Source organism: Eretmochelys imbricata, chromosome 3, assembly GCF_965152235.1.
Source record: "Eretmochelys imbricata isolate rEreImb1 chromosome 3, rEreImb1.hap1, whole genome shotgun sequence".
Taxonomy (NCBI): domain Eukaryota; kingdom Metazoa; phylum Chordata; order Testudines; family Cheloniidae; genus Eretmochelys; species Eretmochelys imbricata.
In genome coordinates this window covers 108,822,161-108,836,605 of record NC_135574.1, presented here as the reverse complement: position 1 = coordinate 108,836,605, position 14,445 = coordinate 108,822,161, and the positions used below count along the sequence as shown (strand labels likewise).

At 42.2% G+C, this 14,445-nt stretch overlaps 1 protein-coding gene across 2 annotated transcripts in view; it reads left to right on the top strand.

Annotated features, from left to right (window-relative positions):
* Nucleotides 1–14,422, top strand: part of FUCA2 (alpha-L-fucosidase 2) — a 39,695-nt gene extending 25,273 nt beyond the window's left edge. For both annotated transcript variants that reach the window (XM_077813152.1, XM_077813151.1), the window contains 3 exons: nt 2,984–3,174; nt 4,548–4,656; nt 12,185–14,422. In XM_077813152.1, the coding sequence (XP_077669278.1) occupies nt 2,984–3,174; nt 4,548–4,656; nt 12,185–12,325 (441 nt within the window). In that variant the 3' untranslated portion in view covers nt 12,326–14,422. The remainder of the gene's footprint in view (nt 1–2,983; nt 3,175–4,547; nt 4,657–12,184) is intronic.
* The last annotated feature ends 23 nt before the right edge of the window (nt 14,423–14,445 follow it).

The following is a 14,445-nucleotide window of genomic DNA, read 5'->3' as shown; positions in this document are numbered from 1 at the left end:
CCAATGTAATGGGAAGAAATAACTAATTATGTGACCTCTTGATGATCATTTCCTTTGATTATATTATCAAACTAAGTTCAGTAATGGCTCTACCTTAACTGTGCAAATCCTATGGTTTGATTCTCCTCTTTCTCTTACACCAGTTTGACTTCAGTGGAATTATTTGCGATTTACACACATGTAAGCAAGATGAGGATCAGGCCCATAAATTCCACTCAGTTACTTTTATTGCAAATGAAAGAGCCAAGCACTTCCTCTTCTTTCTGTCTTTAAGGTTCTCTCTGCTCCTACTCTATGGTGACAAATATGAAGTAATAATAAGCCATGGATATTTAGTATTCTTCTAAGTATTTTATGCAAATTACACACTTTAAGTGTTTGTGGCATTTAAATACAAAAGAGTCATTATTGTTTCTGTAGTTTTCTACTCATATCTCCCAGAATATTCTGCCAGCAACACTCAGGGAACCAATCCTGCTGCTACTGAAGTCAATGGCAAAACATGCATTAAATTCCATAGAAGTGGATGGGCTTTATGTCTGCTGAATCCCTGTTTACATAGCATATAACTAATTGTTTCCAAAAAAGAGTCTACATTCATGCAATGCAAAGAGCGATACTCTACATTAAATGTTGCTATTTCATAAATATAAAAGGATAAAAGTTTTCCAGAGACAGGATAGAAATATTAATGTGTTTTTACAGATTGGTGGAAATAGCAATCCAAGTCTGAATTCTCTACATCCGACCCAGATTTGAAGGCTGATCCATGTGGAGGAATTTGGGTTTGCCTGTCCCTCTTCATTGAGGGGACACTTTTCTCATTTCACCCTCAACATCACCTTATGAGTTTGACAACAGACGGTGCTGAGAACAGATTGCTGACTCATCCAAAGAACTCAAATACACTTCTGCCTCCACCGGCAACTTTCATTGCCCTCCAGAGTTCAAAGGGTGTTCCCAAGCTCACATCTTATACACATTTAGAGACAAGCCATCAGATCAACTCGAAACTTTAATCTCTGAGGAGTAGTCACAACACAGTGAAATTTGCAGTTGTTGTAACACTCAATTATTTTGTGGGTGTGTATAGTTTGATATTATCACATAACCCAAATCTAGCTTTTGTTTGATGGCTGGACTTTGCAGTCTAACAGCTGGGTTAGAGTTAACATCTAACAGTCAACAGCTGAGTTAATTTTTTATCTTAGGTGTAGGTCTTACATGTAATTTCTTACAATTTTTTAAATAAGTTAGAATGCAAGATGGAACTAACCTTAAGTATAATGCAAGCTATCGGTGCCCACTAGCTTAAAAAATCTACAGGTATAGATATAAAAATATGACGGTGGCCTTTTCTGAGGCGTGAAAGAAATACCAAGGTAAACCATAGTAAGAACTATCAGCACTTGCCAGGTAGAAGGAAGTGAGATGTAGCCCTCAGCAGTCAGCTACAAAATAGCAACTTTATGGTTGTAGCTGTTTTGCTTTTCCAAATGTAAAGGGCCAGTTGCCTGAAAAGCATGCTAGGAAAGTTTCCAATAGAAGTGTGACCACAGACTAGGCATTTCAGTGACAGTTAATCACAAAGGAAGTAGTTCCTAGGGAATGGGTTGAATTTCTGCTGGCTAGTTCTAACTTCTCCCACAGGTAATCCTGTAACATTTGTGATAATAAAATTGATGTTTCCATCCTACCAGTTCGAGACTTCCAAATGAACCTACAAAGTCTTTTAATTGGTCTGTTAACAACTAAGTCCTTCTACGGGTTAAGTTATTTGATGTACAGCATGTCAAACAAAAACATTACGTCCAGGAAAGAAACAAACATTCATACAGCTGTATGTACATGTTGTACCTCATATACCCAAATTTGGAGTAGATGCTGTAGCTTTTAAACACTTCTAATGTCTGCTGAAGTCAATGAGAATTTTACCTAATACAACAGTAGGGAATTATTTCAAAGTGCATGGGCTCCAGGTGTTCATCAATCTCTGGTGTGAGAGAAATGCAAAAGGCTTTGATATATTTGGTTGTTTCAGGAATGACTTCCTTGTTACTTTGCATCTGTTTTTTTTTTTAGGTGGTTTATTTCCCCAATGCAATCCAATCTTATACTTACATTTTTAAATTAAAATACTTTGTCTGTTCATTAAAGTAGGACATGCAGATAATTGTGATTTAAAACAAATTAGTAAGGTAAGGTAGGATCCTGATCCTGCAACTGGTTCTTTGCAGGTGGACCCCTGCACCTGCCTCATTGAGTTCAGTGGGGCTTTTTGCAGACACAGGAGGTCCACCCACCTGAAATCAGTTGTAGGAACGAGGTCTTAGTGTGTAAGCTCTCTTAATAGTTTAGGTGCTGCAGTTTACTTTAAACTCTTGTACTGTATACAAGATAGTTCTGAAAAGAAATGAGAAGTATTTAGCTGCAGAAACCAAAGATATTTGTTTAATTTCGTTTTATTCTGTGGTACAAGTAGTTTTTTTTTCGTGTAATAGTTACCCACTCTCAGAAGTAACGTGTATGTGTGTATGTATCAGGGGCTCTTCACAGTATCCAACTACAATCCCAGAATCTGACCACCATTTCAGAATATCTGGATGTTTACAATATAAAACGACTGATATCAGTCATCATTAGGGTTCAGACTCAGCCCGCAGTTAAACAAGCAGATAACTCATAATGCAGACAGACTGAAAAAATGCAGAGTTAGTCAGGCATCACAGAGTGAGATCACATTTGGAAGGTTTTCTTGAGCCATACAAGCTAAAAATATAACATTTTTAATGGAAGCTTAAATTTTGTAGAAACTATTGGAACCACTAACATACTACTTTGCATATTGCAGTGTCAAATACTGATTCAGCTCTTTCAACCCATGTGTCTGGAGCAGAGTTCTAAGTTTTGGTAAGAACACCAGACAATGTGTATACCTTCATTGGCCATAATCTTAACATTCTGACGTTGCTAAATGTTTCAGCAACTCGTAGAAACAGTATCATGTGGGGGAAATCTCCTGATGAACATTGGGCCCACCCATGATGGTCGCATTGATGTTATATTCCAAGAACGCCTAAGGCAGATGGGTGTCTGGCTGAGAGTCAATGGAGAAGCCATTTACGGAACTAAACCATGGAGAACGCAGAATGACACTGTCACACCAGGAGTGTGGTAAGACTAGTGAAACAATATGCAGAAAATATAACTATTGAGACCCTTTTGTGAAGTTGTGCAATTTCTAGTGGACAAGTGTTTACAATAAAGAAACCACTACCTTAATTTGTATGTTATTTGGCTGTCTCAGAAAAGAACCCTTTCGGAAAGCCAAGATAGGTGCCTAAAGGAAGAATATGTATATATTGGACATTAGTGAAGTTGGTACATCCTAATGATTAGGGGGAAAAAACTGGGAGACAAGAGAGTTTATGCTTCCAATGCAGACTGAAACGAAGGCTCAATGTGTATCTTTGGCCCGTTTATGCCTTTCAGCAAAAGTAGCTGAAAAACTAAAGCAGGACCTAGGAATTACTGTAGAATATCGGCAGGTTTCAGAGTACAGCCGTGTTAGTCTGTATCCGCAAAAAGAACAGGAGTACTTGTGGCACCTTAGAGACTAACAAATTTATTAGAGCATAAGCTTTCATGGGCCCATGGAAGCTTATGCTCTAATAAATTTGTTAGTCTCTAAGATGCCACAAGTACTCCTGTTCTTTTTATAGAATATTGATCGATACAATATAAAAGTGATGATAAGAAATAAGTCAATATCACTATCATGAGAAAGACAGAAATGTTAAGGTACTTTTTTAAAATTAGCCACTTTTTAAAGGATGCTTAGAAAGAACTCCTCACAATAATAGCTTCCAAAGCTGGATTTTTTTTAAAAAAAAGTTCCTAGAAAACAACTCTGATCAATAGTAGGATGGCCATGAGCCCTGTCAAATTGAGTCTGATGGATAAATTATTTGGTAAGATAATGTTAATGTCATTTCTGGTGAAATCACCCATCAGATTCACCCCTTTTTAGTCTCTGGATCCTGCTCTATCCCTTAGCTTCTGTGCCTTTGCTGTGCCAGTAATCCACAACCATCCCTCATCTGCATTTTGGCCCTACTCCTTCTCCTTCCCTCGTGGTCCGTTCTGTACTCCTGATCCCATCATCGGCTATTAAATATAAATATCACGTCTAGACACAATAAAAAGCTAGAAGTAAAACTCATGAGAAACATTAATATGTAAGAAGAGAAAGAGAAGTGTTACAAATATTTGCACGATTGTTTGGTAGAGAATAAATTATACTTGGAAAAAAGATTTGCAGGAATCCAAACTTTTTTAAATAGTAGTTTGGCAGGACAAGGACTGCATTGCTGTAGTTCTGATGTAAACAGTTCTTGTGGTGTTTGTGATCCTAATTGCCATCAACTTTTAAAATTCCTTTTCCAGTCCTGAAATCTTTACATGTACATTACTCTCAAGTGTGTGGATAATCATAAAAAAACAACAACAACTGGACCTAAATTATATGACTCCCCATTTCCAACCAGGTACACGTTCAAACCTAAAGAAGAGACAGTCTATGCCATTTTCCTTAATTGGCCAATCTCGGAGACTCTGGTACTTGGTGACCCAAAAACCAAAATTGGAGCAACACAAGTAAGTGACCACTATCTTTTTTGCTACTTCTGTGAGCTTTCTAACGCATTGTCAAGGAATATATTCATAAGATAGATCAGAAAATATCTGAAAAATGTGCCATCAACACTGCGAACATTTTTGTTTTCAAATAATACATACCTGTCACCTTTGGTGATATGTAAAAACAGAATAGAATATGTTGAAAAAGGGAAAATTCTGTCGTCACTATTAACTTTAAGTCTAGGTCCCTCTATGTCAGACTTGATAGTAGGGCGTTCTCTTGGTCCATGACAACTGGGGGCCGAGCAGATCTTTGCTCTGAGCTTGGGCTTAGGGCCACCTCTTAGGAAGAACTGCCCAGGATGATAGCTTCCAAAGCTGAAAAATGCTAACTATATCGAAGTGTAAAAGTGCTGTTCAACTCAAACCACCCACAGCAGAGCCTTGACATTAAATTTAGAGATTTCCTGGAGGAATACCCACTTGCCTTTCAAACTACTCAACAAGCAAGCAATAGGCAGACACCCCTCTCCAGCAAACTTAATGCAGTTCTCCACCGGGAGGGTCTGGCTGTCTGACCTGGAGGTTCCTAGAATGAAAATGCACAGGTAAGACAGAATTGTCCCTATTTGAGGACTTGTCTTCACTACCAGGAGATCAATGCTGCTGCAATCGATGCAGTGGGTGTCGATTTAGCGGATCTAATGAAGACCCGCTAAATCGACAATAGAGCACTCTCCGGCCGACCCCTGTACTCCAGCTCCCTGAGAAGAATAAGGTAAGTCAATAATAGAGTGTCTTCCATCGATGCAGCACAGTGAAGACACCGGAGTACGTCGACCTAAGCTATGTCGACCTAAGCTAATGAGACTCCGCTGGTTGGAAGGCATGAGATGCGATGTCCTGAGGTTGGGGGTTCCACGACCACCACTCCCAAGAGGAGAAGGCGGGTGGTGGTGGTCGGGGACTCTCTCCTCCGGGGGACCGAGTCATCTATCTGCCGCCCTGACCGGGAAAACCGAGAAGTCTGCTGCTTGCCGGGGGCTAAGATTCGCGATGTGACGGAGAGACTGCCGAGACTCATCAAGCCCTCGGATCGCTACCCCTTCCTGCTTCTCCACGTGGGCACCAATGATACTGCCAAGAATGACCTTGAGCGGATCACTGTGGACTACGTGGCTCTGGGAAGAAGGATAAAGGAGTTTGAGGCACAAGTGGTGTTCTCGTCCATCCTCCCCGTGGAAGGAAAAGGCCTGGGTAGGGACCGTCGAATCGTGGAAGTCAACGAATGGCTACGTAGGTGGTGTCGGAGAGAAGGCTTTGGATTCTTTGACCATGGGATGGTGTTCCATGAAGGAGGAGTGCTGGGCAGAGACGGGCTCCATCTTACGAAGAGAGGGAAGAGCATCTTTGCCAGCAGGCTGGCTAACCTAGTGAGGAGGGCTTTAAACTAGGTTCACCGGGGGAAGGAGACCAAAGCCCTGAGGTAAGTGGGAAAGAGGGATACCGGGAGGAAGCACAGGCAGAAATGTCTGTGAGGGGAGGGCTCCTGCCTCATACTGGGAATGAGGGGCGATCAACAGGTTATCTCAAGTGCTTATATACGAATGCACAAAGCCTTGGAAACAAGCAGGGAGAACTGGAGGTCCTGGTGATGTCAAGGAACTATGATGTGATTGGAATCACAGAGACTTGGTGGGATAACTCACATGACTGGAGTACTGTCATGGATGGTTATAAACTGTTCAGGAAGGACAGGCAGGGCAGAAAAGGTGGGGGAGTAGCACTGTATGTAAGGGAGCAGTATGACTGCTCAGAGCTCCGGTACGAAACTATAGAAAAACCTGAGTGTCTCTGGATTAAGTTTAGAAGTGTGTGCAACAAGAGTGATGTAGTGGTGGGAGTCTGCTATAGACCACCGGACCAGGGGGATGAGGTGGATGAGGCTTTCTTCCGGCAGCTCACGGAAGCTACTAGATCGCATGCCCTGATTCTCATGGGTGACTTTAATTTTCCTGATATCTGCTGGGAAAGCAATACTGCGGTGCATAGACAATCCAGGAAGTTTTTGGAAAGCGTAGGGGACAATTTCCTGGTGCAAGTGCTAGAGGAGCCAACTAGGGGGGGCGCTTTTCTTGACCTGCTGCTCACAAACTGGGTAGAATTAGTGGGGGAAGCAAAAGTGGATGGGAATCTGGGAGGCAGTGACCATGAGTTGGTTGAGTTCAGGATCCTGACGCAGGGAAGAAAGGTAAGCAGCAGGATACGGACCCTGGACTTCAGGAAAGCAGACTTCGACTCCCTCAGGGAACGGATGGCCAGGATCCCCTGGGGGACTAACTTGAAGGGGAAAGGAGTCCAGGAGAGCTGGCTGTATTTCAAGGAATCCCTGTTGAGGTTACAGGGACAAACCATCCCGATGAGTCGAAAGAATAGTAAATATGGCAGGCGACCGGCTTGGCTTAACGGTGAAATCCTAGCGGATCTTAAACATAAAAAAGAAGCTTACAAGAAGTGGAAGGTTGGACATATGACCAGGGAAGAGTATAAAAATATTGCTCGGGCATGTAGGAATGAAATCAGGAGGGCCAAATTGCACCTGGAGCTGCAGCTAGCGAGAGATGTCAAGAGTAACAAGAAGGGTTTCTTCAGGTATGTTGGCAACAAGAAGAAAGCCAAGGAAAGTGTGGGCCCCTTACTGAATGAGGGAGGCAACCTAGTGACAGAGGATGTGGAAAAAGCTAATGTACTCAATGCTTTTTTTGCCTCTGTTTTCACTAACAAGGTCAGCTCCCAGACTGCTACGCTGGGCATCACAAAATGGGGAAGAGATGGCCAGCCCTCTGTGGAGATAGAGGTGGTTAGGGACTATTTAGAAAAGCTGGACGTGCACAAGTCCATGGGGCCGGACGAGTTGCATCCGAGAGTGCTGAAGGAATTGGTGGCTGTGATTGCAGAGCCATTGGCCATTATCTTTGAAAACTCGTGGCGAACCGGGGAAGTCCCGGATGACTGGAAAAAGGCTAATGTAGTGCCAATCTTTAAAAAAGGGAAGAAGGAGGATCCTGGGAACTACAGGCCAGTCAGCCTCACCTCAGTCCCTGGAAAAATCATGGAGCAGGTCCTCAAAGAATCAATCTTGAAGTACTTGCATGAGAGGAAAGTGATCAGGAACAGCCAGCATGGATTCACCAAGGGAAGGTCATGCCTGACTAATCTAATCACCTTTTATGATGAGATTACTGGTTCTGTGGATGAAGGGAAAGCAGTGGATGTATTGTTTCTTGACTTTAGCAAAGCTTTTGACACGGTCTCCCACAGTATTCTTGTCAGCAAGTTAAGGAAGTATGGGCTGGATGAATGCACTATAGGGTGGGTAGAAAGCTGGCTAGATTGTCGGGCTCAACGGGTAGTGATCAATGGCTCCATGTCTAGTTGGCAGCCGGTGTCAAGTGGAGTGCCCCAGGGGTCGGTCCTGGGGCCGGTTTTGTTTAATATCTTCATAAATGATCTGGAGGATGGTGTGGATTGCACTCTCAGCAAATTTGCGGACGATACTAAACTGGGAGGAGTGGTAGATACGCTGGAGGGGAGGGATAGGATACAGAAGGACCTAGACAAATTGGAGGATTGGGCCAAAAGAAATCTGATGAGGTTCAATAAGGATAAGTGCAGGGTCCTGCAGTTAGGACGGAAGAATCCAATGCACCGCTACAGACTAGGGACCGAATGGCTAGGCAGCAGTTCTGCGGAAAAGGACCTAGGGGTGACAGTGGACGAGAAGCTGGATATGAGTCAGCAGTGTGCCCTTGTTGCCAAGAAGGCCAATGGCATTTTGGGATGTATACGTAGGGGCATAGCGAGCAGATCGAGGGACGTGAACGTCCCCCTCTATTCGACATTGGTGAGGCCTCATCTGGAGTACTGTGTCCAGTTTTGGGCCCCACACTACAAGAAGGATGTGGATAAATTGGAGAGAGTCCAGCGAAGGGCAACAAAAATGATTAGGGGTCTAGAACACATGACTTATGAGGAGAGGCTGAGGGAGCTGGGATTGTTTAGCCTGCAGAAGAGAAGAATGAGGGGGGATTTGATAGCTGCTTCCAACTACCTGAAAGGGGGTTCCAAAGAGGATGGCTCTAGACTGTTCTCAATGGTAGCAGATGACAGAACGAGGAGTAATGGTCTCAAGTTGCAGTGGGGGAGGTTTAGATTGGATATTAGGAAAAACTTTTTCACTAAGAGGGTGGTGAAACACTGGAATGCGTTGCCTAGGGAGGTGGTGGAATCTCCTTCCTTGGAAGTTTTTAAGGTCAGGCTTGACAAAGCCCTGGCTGGGATGATTTAACTGGGAATTGGTCCTGCTTCAAGCAGGGGGTTGGACTAGATGACCTTCAGGGGTCCCTTCCAACCCTGATATTCTATGATTCTATGATTCTATGTCGACTCCAGCAACGTTATTCACATAACTGGAGTAGTGTAACTTAGGTCGACTTACACTGATAGTGAAGACAAGCCCAGTCCCCTCCATGTCAGACAGCCTTCACAGTGGCATGCAAAAAGCAGCAAGTCATCCCTTGGAAGGGGGAGGATTCAGTTGTAAATTAAGGCTGAGGTGTGAATTAAGTATTTGTGTGGACCCTGTTGCTGCGCACAAAAAGTTCCCTAGTGTGCTTTAATCGACTCCCATTTCAAAGAGGGGTAGATCCAGCTCACCAGGGAACTTTTAGTGCCTGGCAGCAAGGTCCACACAGACACTTAATGTGTGGTAGGCTAGTATGACATAGATTTACACCCCGGCTTGCTGTGAACTAGGTGTTTGTGTCGAGAGACTCTGAGTGGCTGAGGGAGGAATGGCATAAAGGAGGCCTACTTCTGACATAAGGGAGTGTCTCTTTCTCAGGTAGAACCTCTTGTTTTTTCAAACTGGTCATGGATGCAAATAGGTTCATCAATAGGCTTCCAACCGGGCCTATGATGCCCTGAGCGGCTAGATGGTCTAGAGCAGTGGTTCTTAACCTTTACTGCAGCCTTCACTCCTTTGGTTCTCAAAATATGTTCTCGCACCCCTTATCAAAAATCGTTGAAGTAGGTCAGTTCTCTAAACCTAGATGTATTTTTTGTTTGTATATTACAGTAATCGTTAAAAAATGTATAATGTTAATAAATACATAGGTTTGATGAAACAAAGTAGTTGTACGTACGTGCCTGTGCTTAACTGGTGTTTTCAATGATTTACCTTCTAAAAAATATCTGGCATATCTCGCACCCCCAGAAAGGGCATCTCGCGCCCCCAGAGGATGCGTGCACCCCAGGTTAAGAACCACTGGTCTAGAGTATGTTTCCTTGGTTCTAAGGGTGTCTTGCTGAGCCAGTCAACCCTGACTTTTCTTCTTAGTGAAGAAACCCAAAACCCATAAGGATGGGAGTGTAAATTAGGGCAGGTGGTAATTCCTCTATCCCCAAGGGATGATGTGTTACACCCTCTTGTGAGTAGCTTTTTGGCTGCTTGCACTGCTCTAGCCTAACGTGACTTTCCTCTTGACATGCCCAATTTTTGACCAGCTCTGTTCCCACTTCAGTACACTCCCCCATAATGACACCTTGGTATATAAATGGGGGTGCTTGTGTTACACACAGAGTGCTACTGTAGCACAAATTACAGTTGGCAACTGAATTACATTATCATGACACTGAAGAATTTGGCCTGCGCTCCTCAGATGAAAGGCAAGGAATGGGGAGACTTTAAAATGAATAGATCATTCTTAGTTTTGCATTTTTAATCATTATTAGTAGCAGCATTATGGTAATGCCTAGAGGCCCCTACCAATACTAGAGCATTAATGTGCTAGGCCTTGTACAAACTTCATCAGAGAGAGTCCCTCTCCTAAAGAGCTTACAATCTAAATAAACAAGACTGGCAAAAGGACATGTTATCCCCATTTTACAGAAGGGGGAACTGAGGCATAGATTGGGACTTGCCCAGGGTCACAGGAGAAGGCTGTGGCAGAGCTGGGAATTGAACCCAAATCACCTTTTCCCTGGCCAATGCTTTGACACAAGTCCCTCCTTCCTTTCTAAATATTAATACTCCTCATGAATTCAGCTGGTCACAACACAGGGCCAAAATTTCAGAGGAGGTGTAGTGTAATGTAGACAAATAGGAAAAGTTATTTCAAAGACTTGTTCAAAGAACACTAGGTTTTTTAAAAAAAATTTTAATCTGCCAAAATTTTACTTACTGTTAACAGTGTGTGTAATGGAAGTGTCAGTTGTACTAAATCAAACAATTACTCCTGATTTACAGCAGAGTAAATTGAGAATAGAATTTATACCACCCTAAGTACTATGTGCAATGGTATAATTTCTATATAGCTTCTTAAGTGATTCCCCCCCCCGTCCTGCTTTCTAATATGCTTTTTAAATGAAGCAGTAGTATATTTAAAAAATCATTGATTTTTTTCTGAGCTAAGCAGAATGGTTATTTCCATTACAGTAAAGTACAATTCAGTTTAAAAGCAGATTCCAGAATATCTTACCTTTTAAAAAAACAAAAACTCCTGCTTCCCATAAAATACCCATGTTGGCATCTGACTTCTTCCTATAGGCAAGAAGTAGTGCAAGTTTAAGAAACTGTTAACTAACTTTCCAAAAGTGTAACATTGCATTATTATGTTTGGAACCTCTTCACCTTCATGTACATGTTCTGCTTAATCATCTGAACATTGTTTGTGTATAGTCACTTTGCTCTATTTTTGTGGTAGTATGTATTAAAAAAAATGTAAACTACTCCATTATTTGTAAGATAATGATCTGGTTTGTATTGTGAAACCTGGCCCTTCACATAGGGAGCTAGTATCTCAAAATCCTTTTGATTTCCCACTGCCATCTGCATGTAGAACATAATAACCATAGTCTGGCCCAAATCATAGGACACAGCATCATTACATCTGCCAGCTTATTTATATGGCCACCTTAGAAGCATGTTTAGAACCTTTGGACAGCCTCTGACCATTCATGTGGCTGGCAAAGTGGTGCCTACAGTTAATCCATTATGTTAAAAGGACCTGTTAAGCAGTGGTGAGCTGGAGCCGGTTCGCGCAAACCGGTTGTTAAAGTTTGAAGCTGGTTTAGAACCGGTTCTTAAAGGGATGGGCAAACTCCAGCCCGCGGGCCACATCTGGCCTGCAGGACCGTCCTGTCCAGGCTGCCTGAGCTCCCGGCTGGGGAGGCTCCCCTGGCTGAGAATCCCTTTTTAATTTTCACTCACCCGGTGGCGCTCCGGGTCTTCGGCAGCGGGCCCTTTACTCGCTCCGGGTCTTCGGCGGCACTTCGGCGGCTGGTACTTCAGGACATGCCGCCGAAGACCCAGAGCGACTGAAGGAACCGGTTCTTCAGATTTGGGAAGCTCATCACTGCTGTTAAGTAGTGGAAAAATATATGCATGTAATTATTGGGCCAACAGTCACTTTGAATAGACTGCAATTTGAATCATTGGGGCAAGTCACTTTGGATAGATTTCAGTTTGATTGTTTTTTTTTTCCAGGTGAAGCTGATTGGACATAAAGGACAATTGAAGTGGGTTTCACTGGGAGAAAAGGGGATGACAGTGGCTGTGCCTCAGCTAACTCCTAGTCAGTTACCCTGTCAATGGGGCTGGACTCTGCAACTGATGAATGTAAACTGAACGATACAAATGGAGACTTCAGTTGCTGTTTCTTCACAAATGTTACTGAGAATACTTCAAATTTCTAACTTGCTTATATATACGCTATATTGAACTCCCCATTTACAGCTGAAATTGGGATTGATGGGAGCAGATTTAATGCAGACAAATGCTGTTCCAGATTCAGCGGAATGGGCATTTGGCCTTTCACTTCCAGCATTTAACCTCTTTGATTTGAAAGACTGGTTAGCTTTAAGTGGTGGGGTGGATTTGTAAGATTACATTGGACCTTGTTTGCAGCATAATATTAGATTTCTGATCTACTGGTTTCAATTCATCTCTTCAAAAAAGGTCTGTGCACTGACCCATGGTGCATCTTCCTTAAGCAGCCCACAACAGCAGGAGCAAGGTTGTGAATGTAGCCAAATTCTGCAGGGATAAGTTGATCAAAAAGCAGGTGTACAGGGCAAGGGTTAGTTGTACCAGTCAGCCTTTTTGAAGTTATTTTGTGTACTTTTTAAAACCATTTATTTTTTTTCTAATGGAAATATTTCAGTTGTTTCCTCTCTCCCTCTTTGCCACTGAAAAAGGAAAAATAACCAAAAATAAAATTAATCAAAAGCAAAGTTTTGAAGTTTGTTATTGAAAAAAGGCTATCTTTCATTAAAAATAATTTCACATTAAAAAATTTGACCAGCTGTGGTAGTAAATCATGAATAAGGCACTTTCAGCCACATTAGAATTACACTGAGTCTAGCAGAATCTCCGCTATGCTGAAGGTTATTGCTATGAGGGGTATGGTTAATTTTTAAATTATGGAGAACTTGAGCAACACATCCTTTCACTATGAAAGGCACTCCTCGTGAAGGATATAAGAGAGCAGAAAAGATATTTCTAGAAATATCTGGACCTCTGCTGCCTTCTAGGAACATGGCTGTCCTTTCAGCAGCATTGTGTCCCCCAATAATTTTCAACTCACTGTGTATTTAGCAGTTCCAGGTTTACCTTTTTACAGCAGAAGGTGAGTTAAGTGACTGAAAGGGCCAAATACTGCTCTAAATAGCCAAATAGCACTTGTGGGAGAAAACAGTTTAAAAGTCATTCTAATCCTTCCTTCCTCCTATGGCATGGGCTGTCCATTTATGACAAACCCTTTATCTCTTCCTCAGTACCCACTTAACCAAAGGGATGTAGAGATTTGTGTTTCAGTGACTACGAGGCTGGGTGCAGTTGGGACACCAAAAAGGCCCAACTGGCCAATCAGTATTGATCTTTGGGTAACAGGACTGTGGTATTGAACATGGTATAAGTGGCTAGACAGAATTCTAAATGAAGAAAGATTAACTAGGCTATTTTCACAGCCTTCAGAAGAGTCAAAGTCTACTACAACTTATTTTGTCAAAGGCATTTGTAAAGAAGCTTCAGTGCCACATTTCTAGAGAGCTGGGGAAGTTAGTACAGCTGTAGCTTTTATCCTACTTCAGAAACATTAATCATTATCTAATATTCCATTGTATATCCTACCCTGGGCAGCAATCTTGCAAGGAGTTATGCACATCCATAGCATTACATACTGAGTAGTTGCACTGATTTCAATAGGAGTACTACAGTAGTAGTAAGGTTATGCATGTGCTAAAGTCTTTTCAAGATCAGGGCTCTAGTCTGACTGGCTGCAAGTAATAGACTAGGAAAATCATGTAGTTGTAACTATTTCAAGCAGCTCCCCTTGGTGAGGAATTTAACACAAAATCTTAATTTTACGTGTGAAATTTTATCTACTGCGTAGAATTTAGGAGATTGTGAATAGGAGTAGGCCTGAGTTACAAAATCTGTACTTATGGTATAGTGATGGGCATATTAAAAGTCTGAGTGGTGAACTGATGTTATGCACCTGTGCTGTGTGGTTCATTTAGCTATTCTTATAGTCAGTAGGGCTGCTGTAGTTTCTCTTATTTATGCTGATTGGGTTTTTAAATAGGTATCTCGTGTGGACTTATAAATCCATATGTACATGAAAATTGCTCTCCCGTAGTCCCACCTTTTGTGCCAAAGTTATATTTTTCTAGTCTTTGCAAGTTTCTGTAGGAAATCAATGAAAATAAATGCAAGACTAAAATGTAGAGAAATTTTAATATATGTAA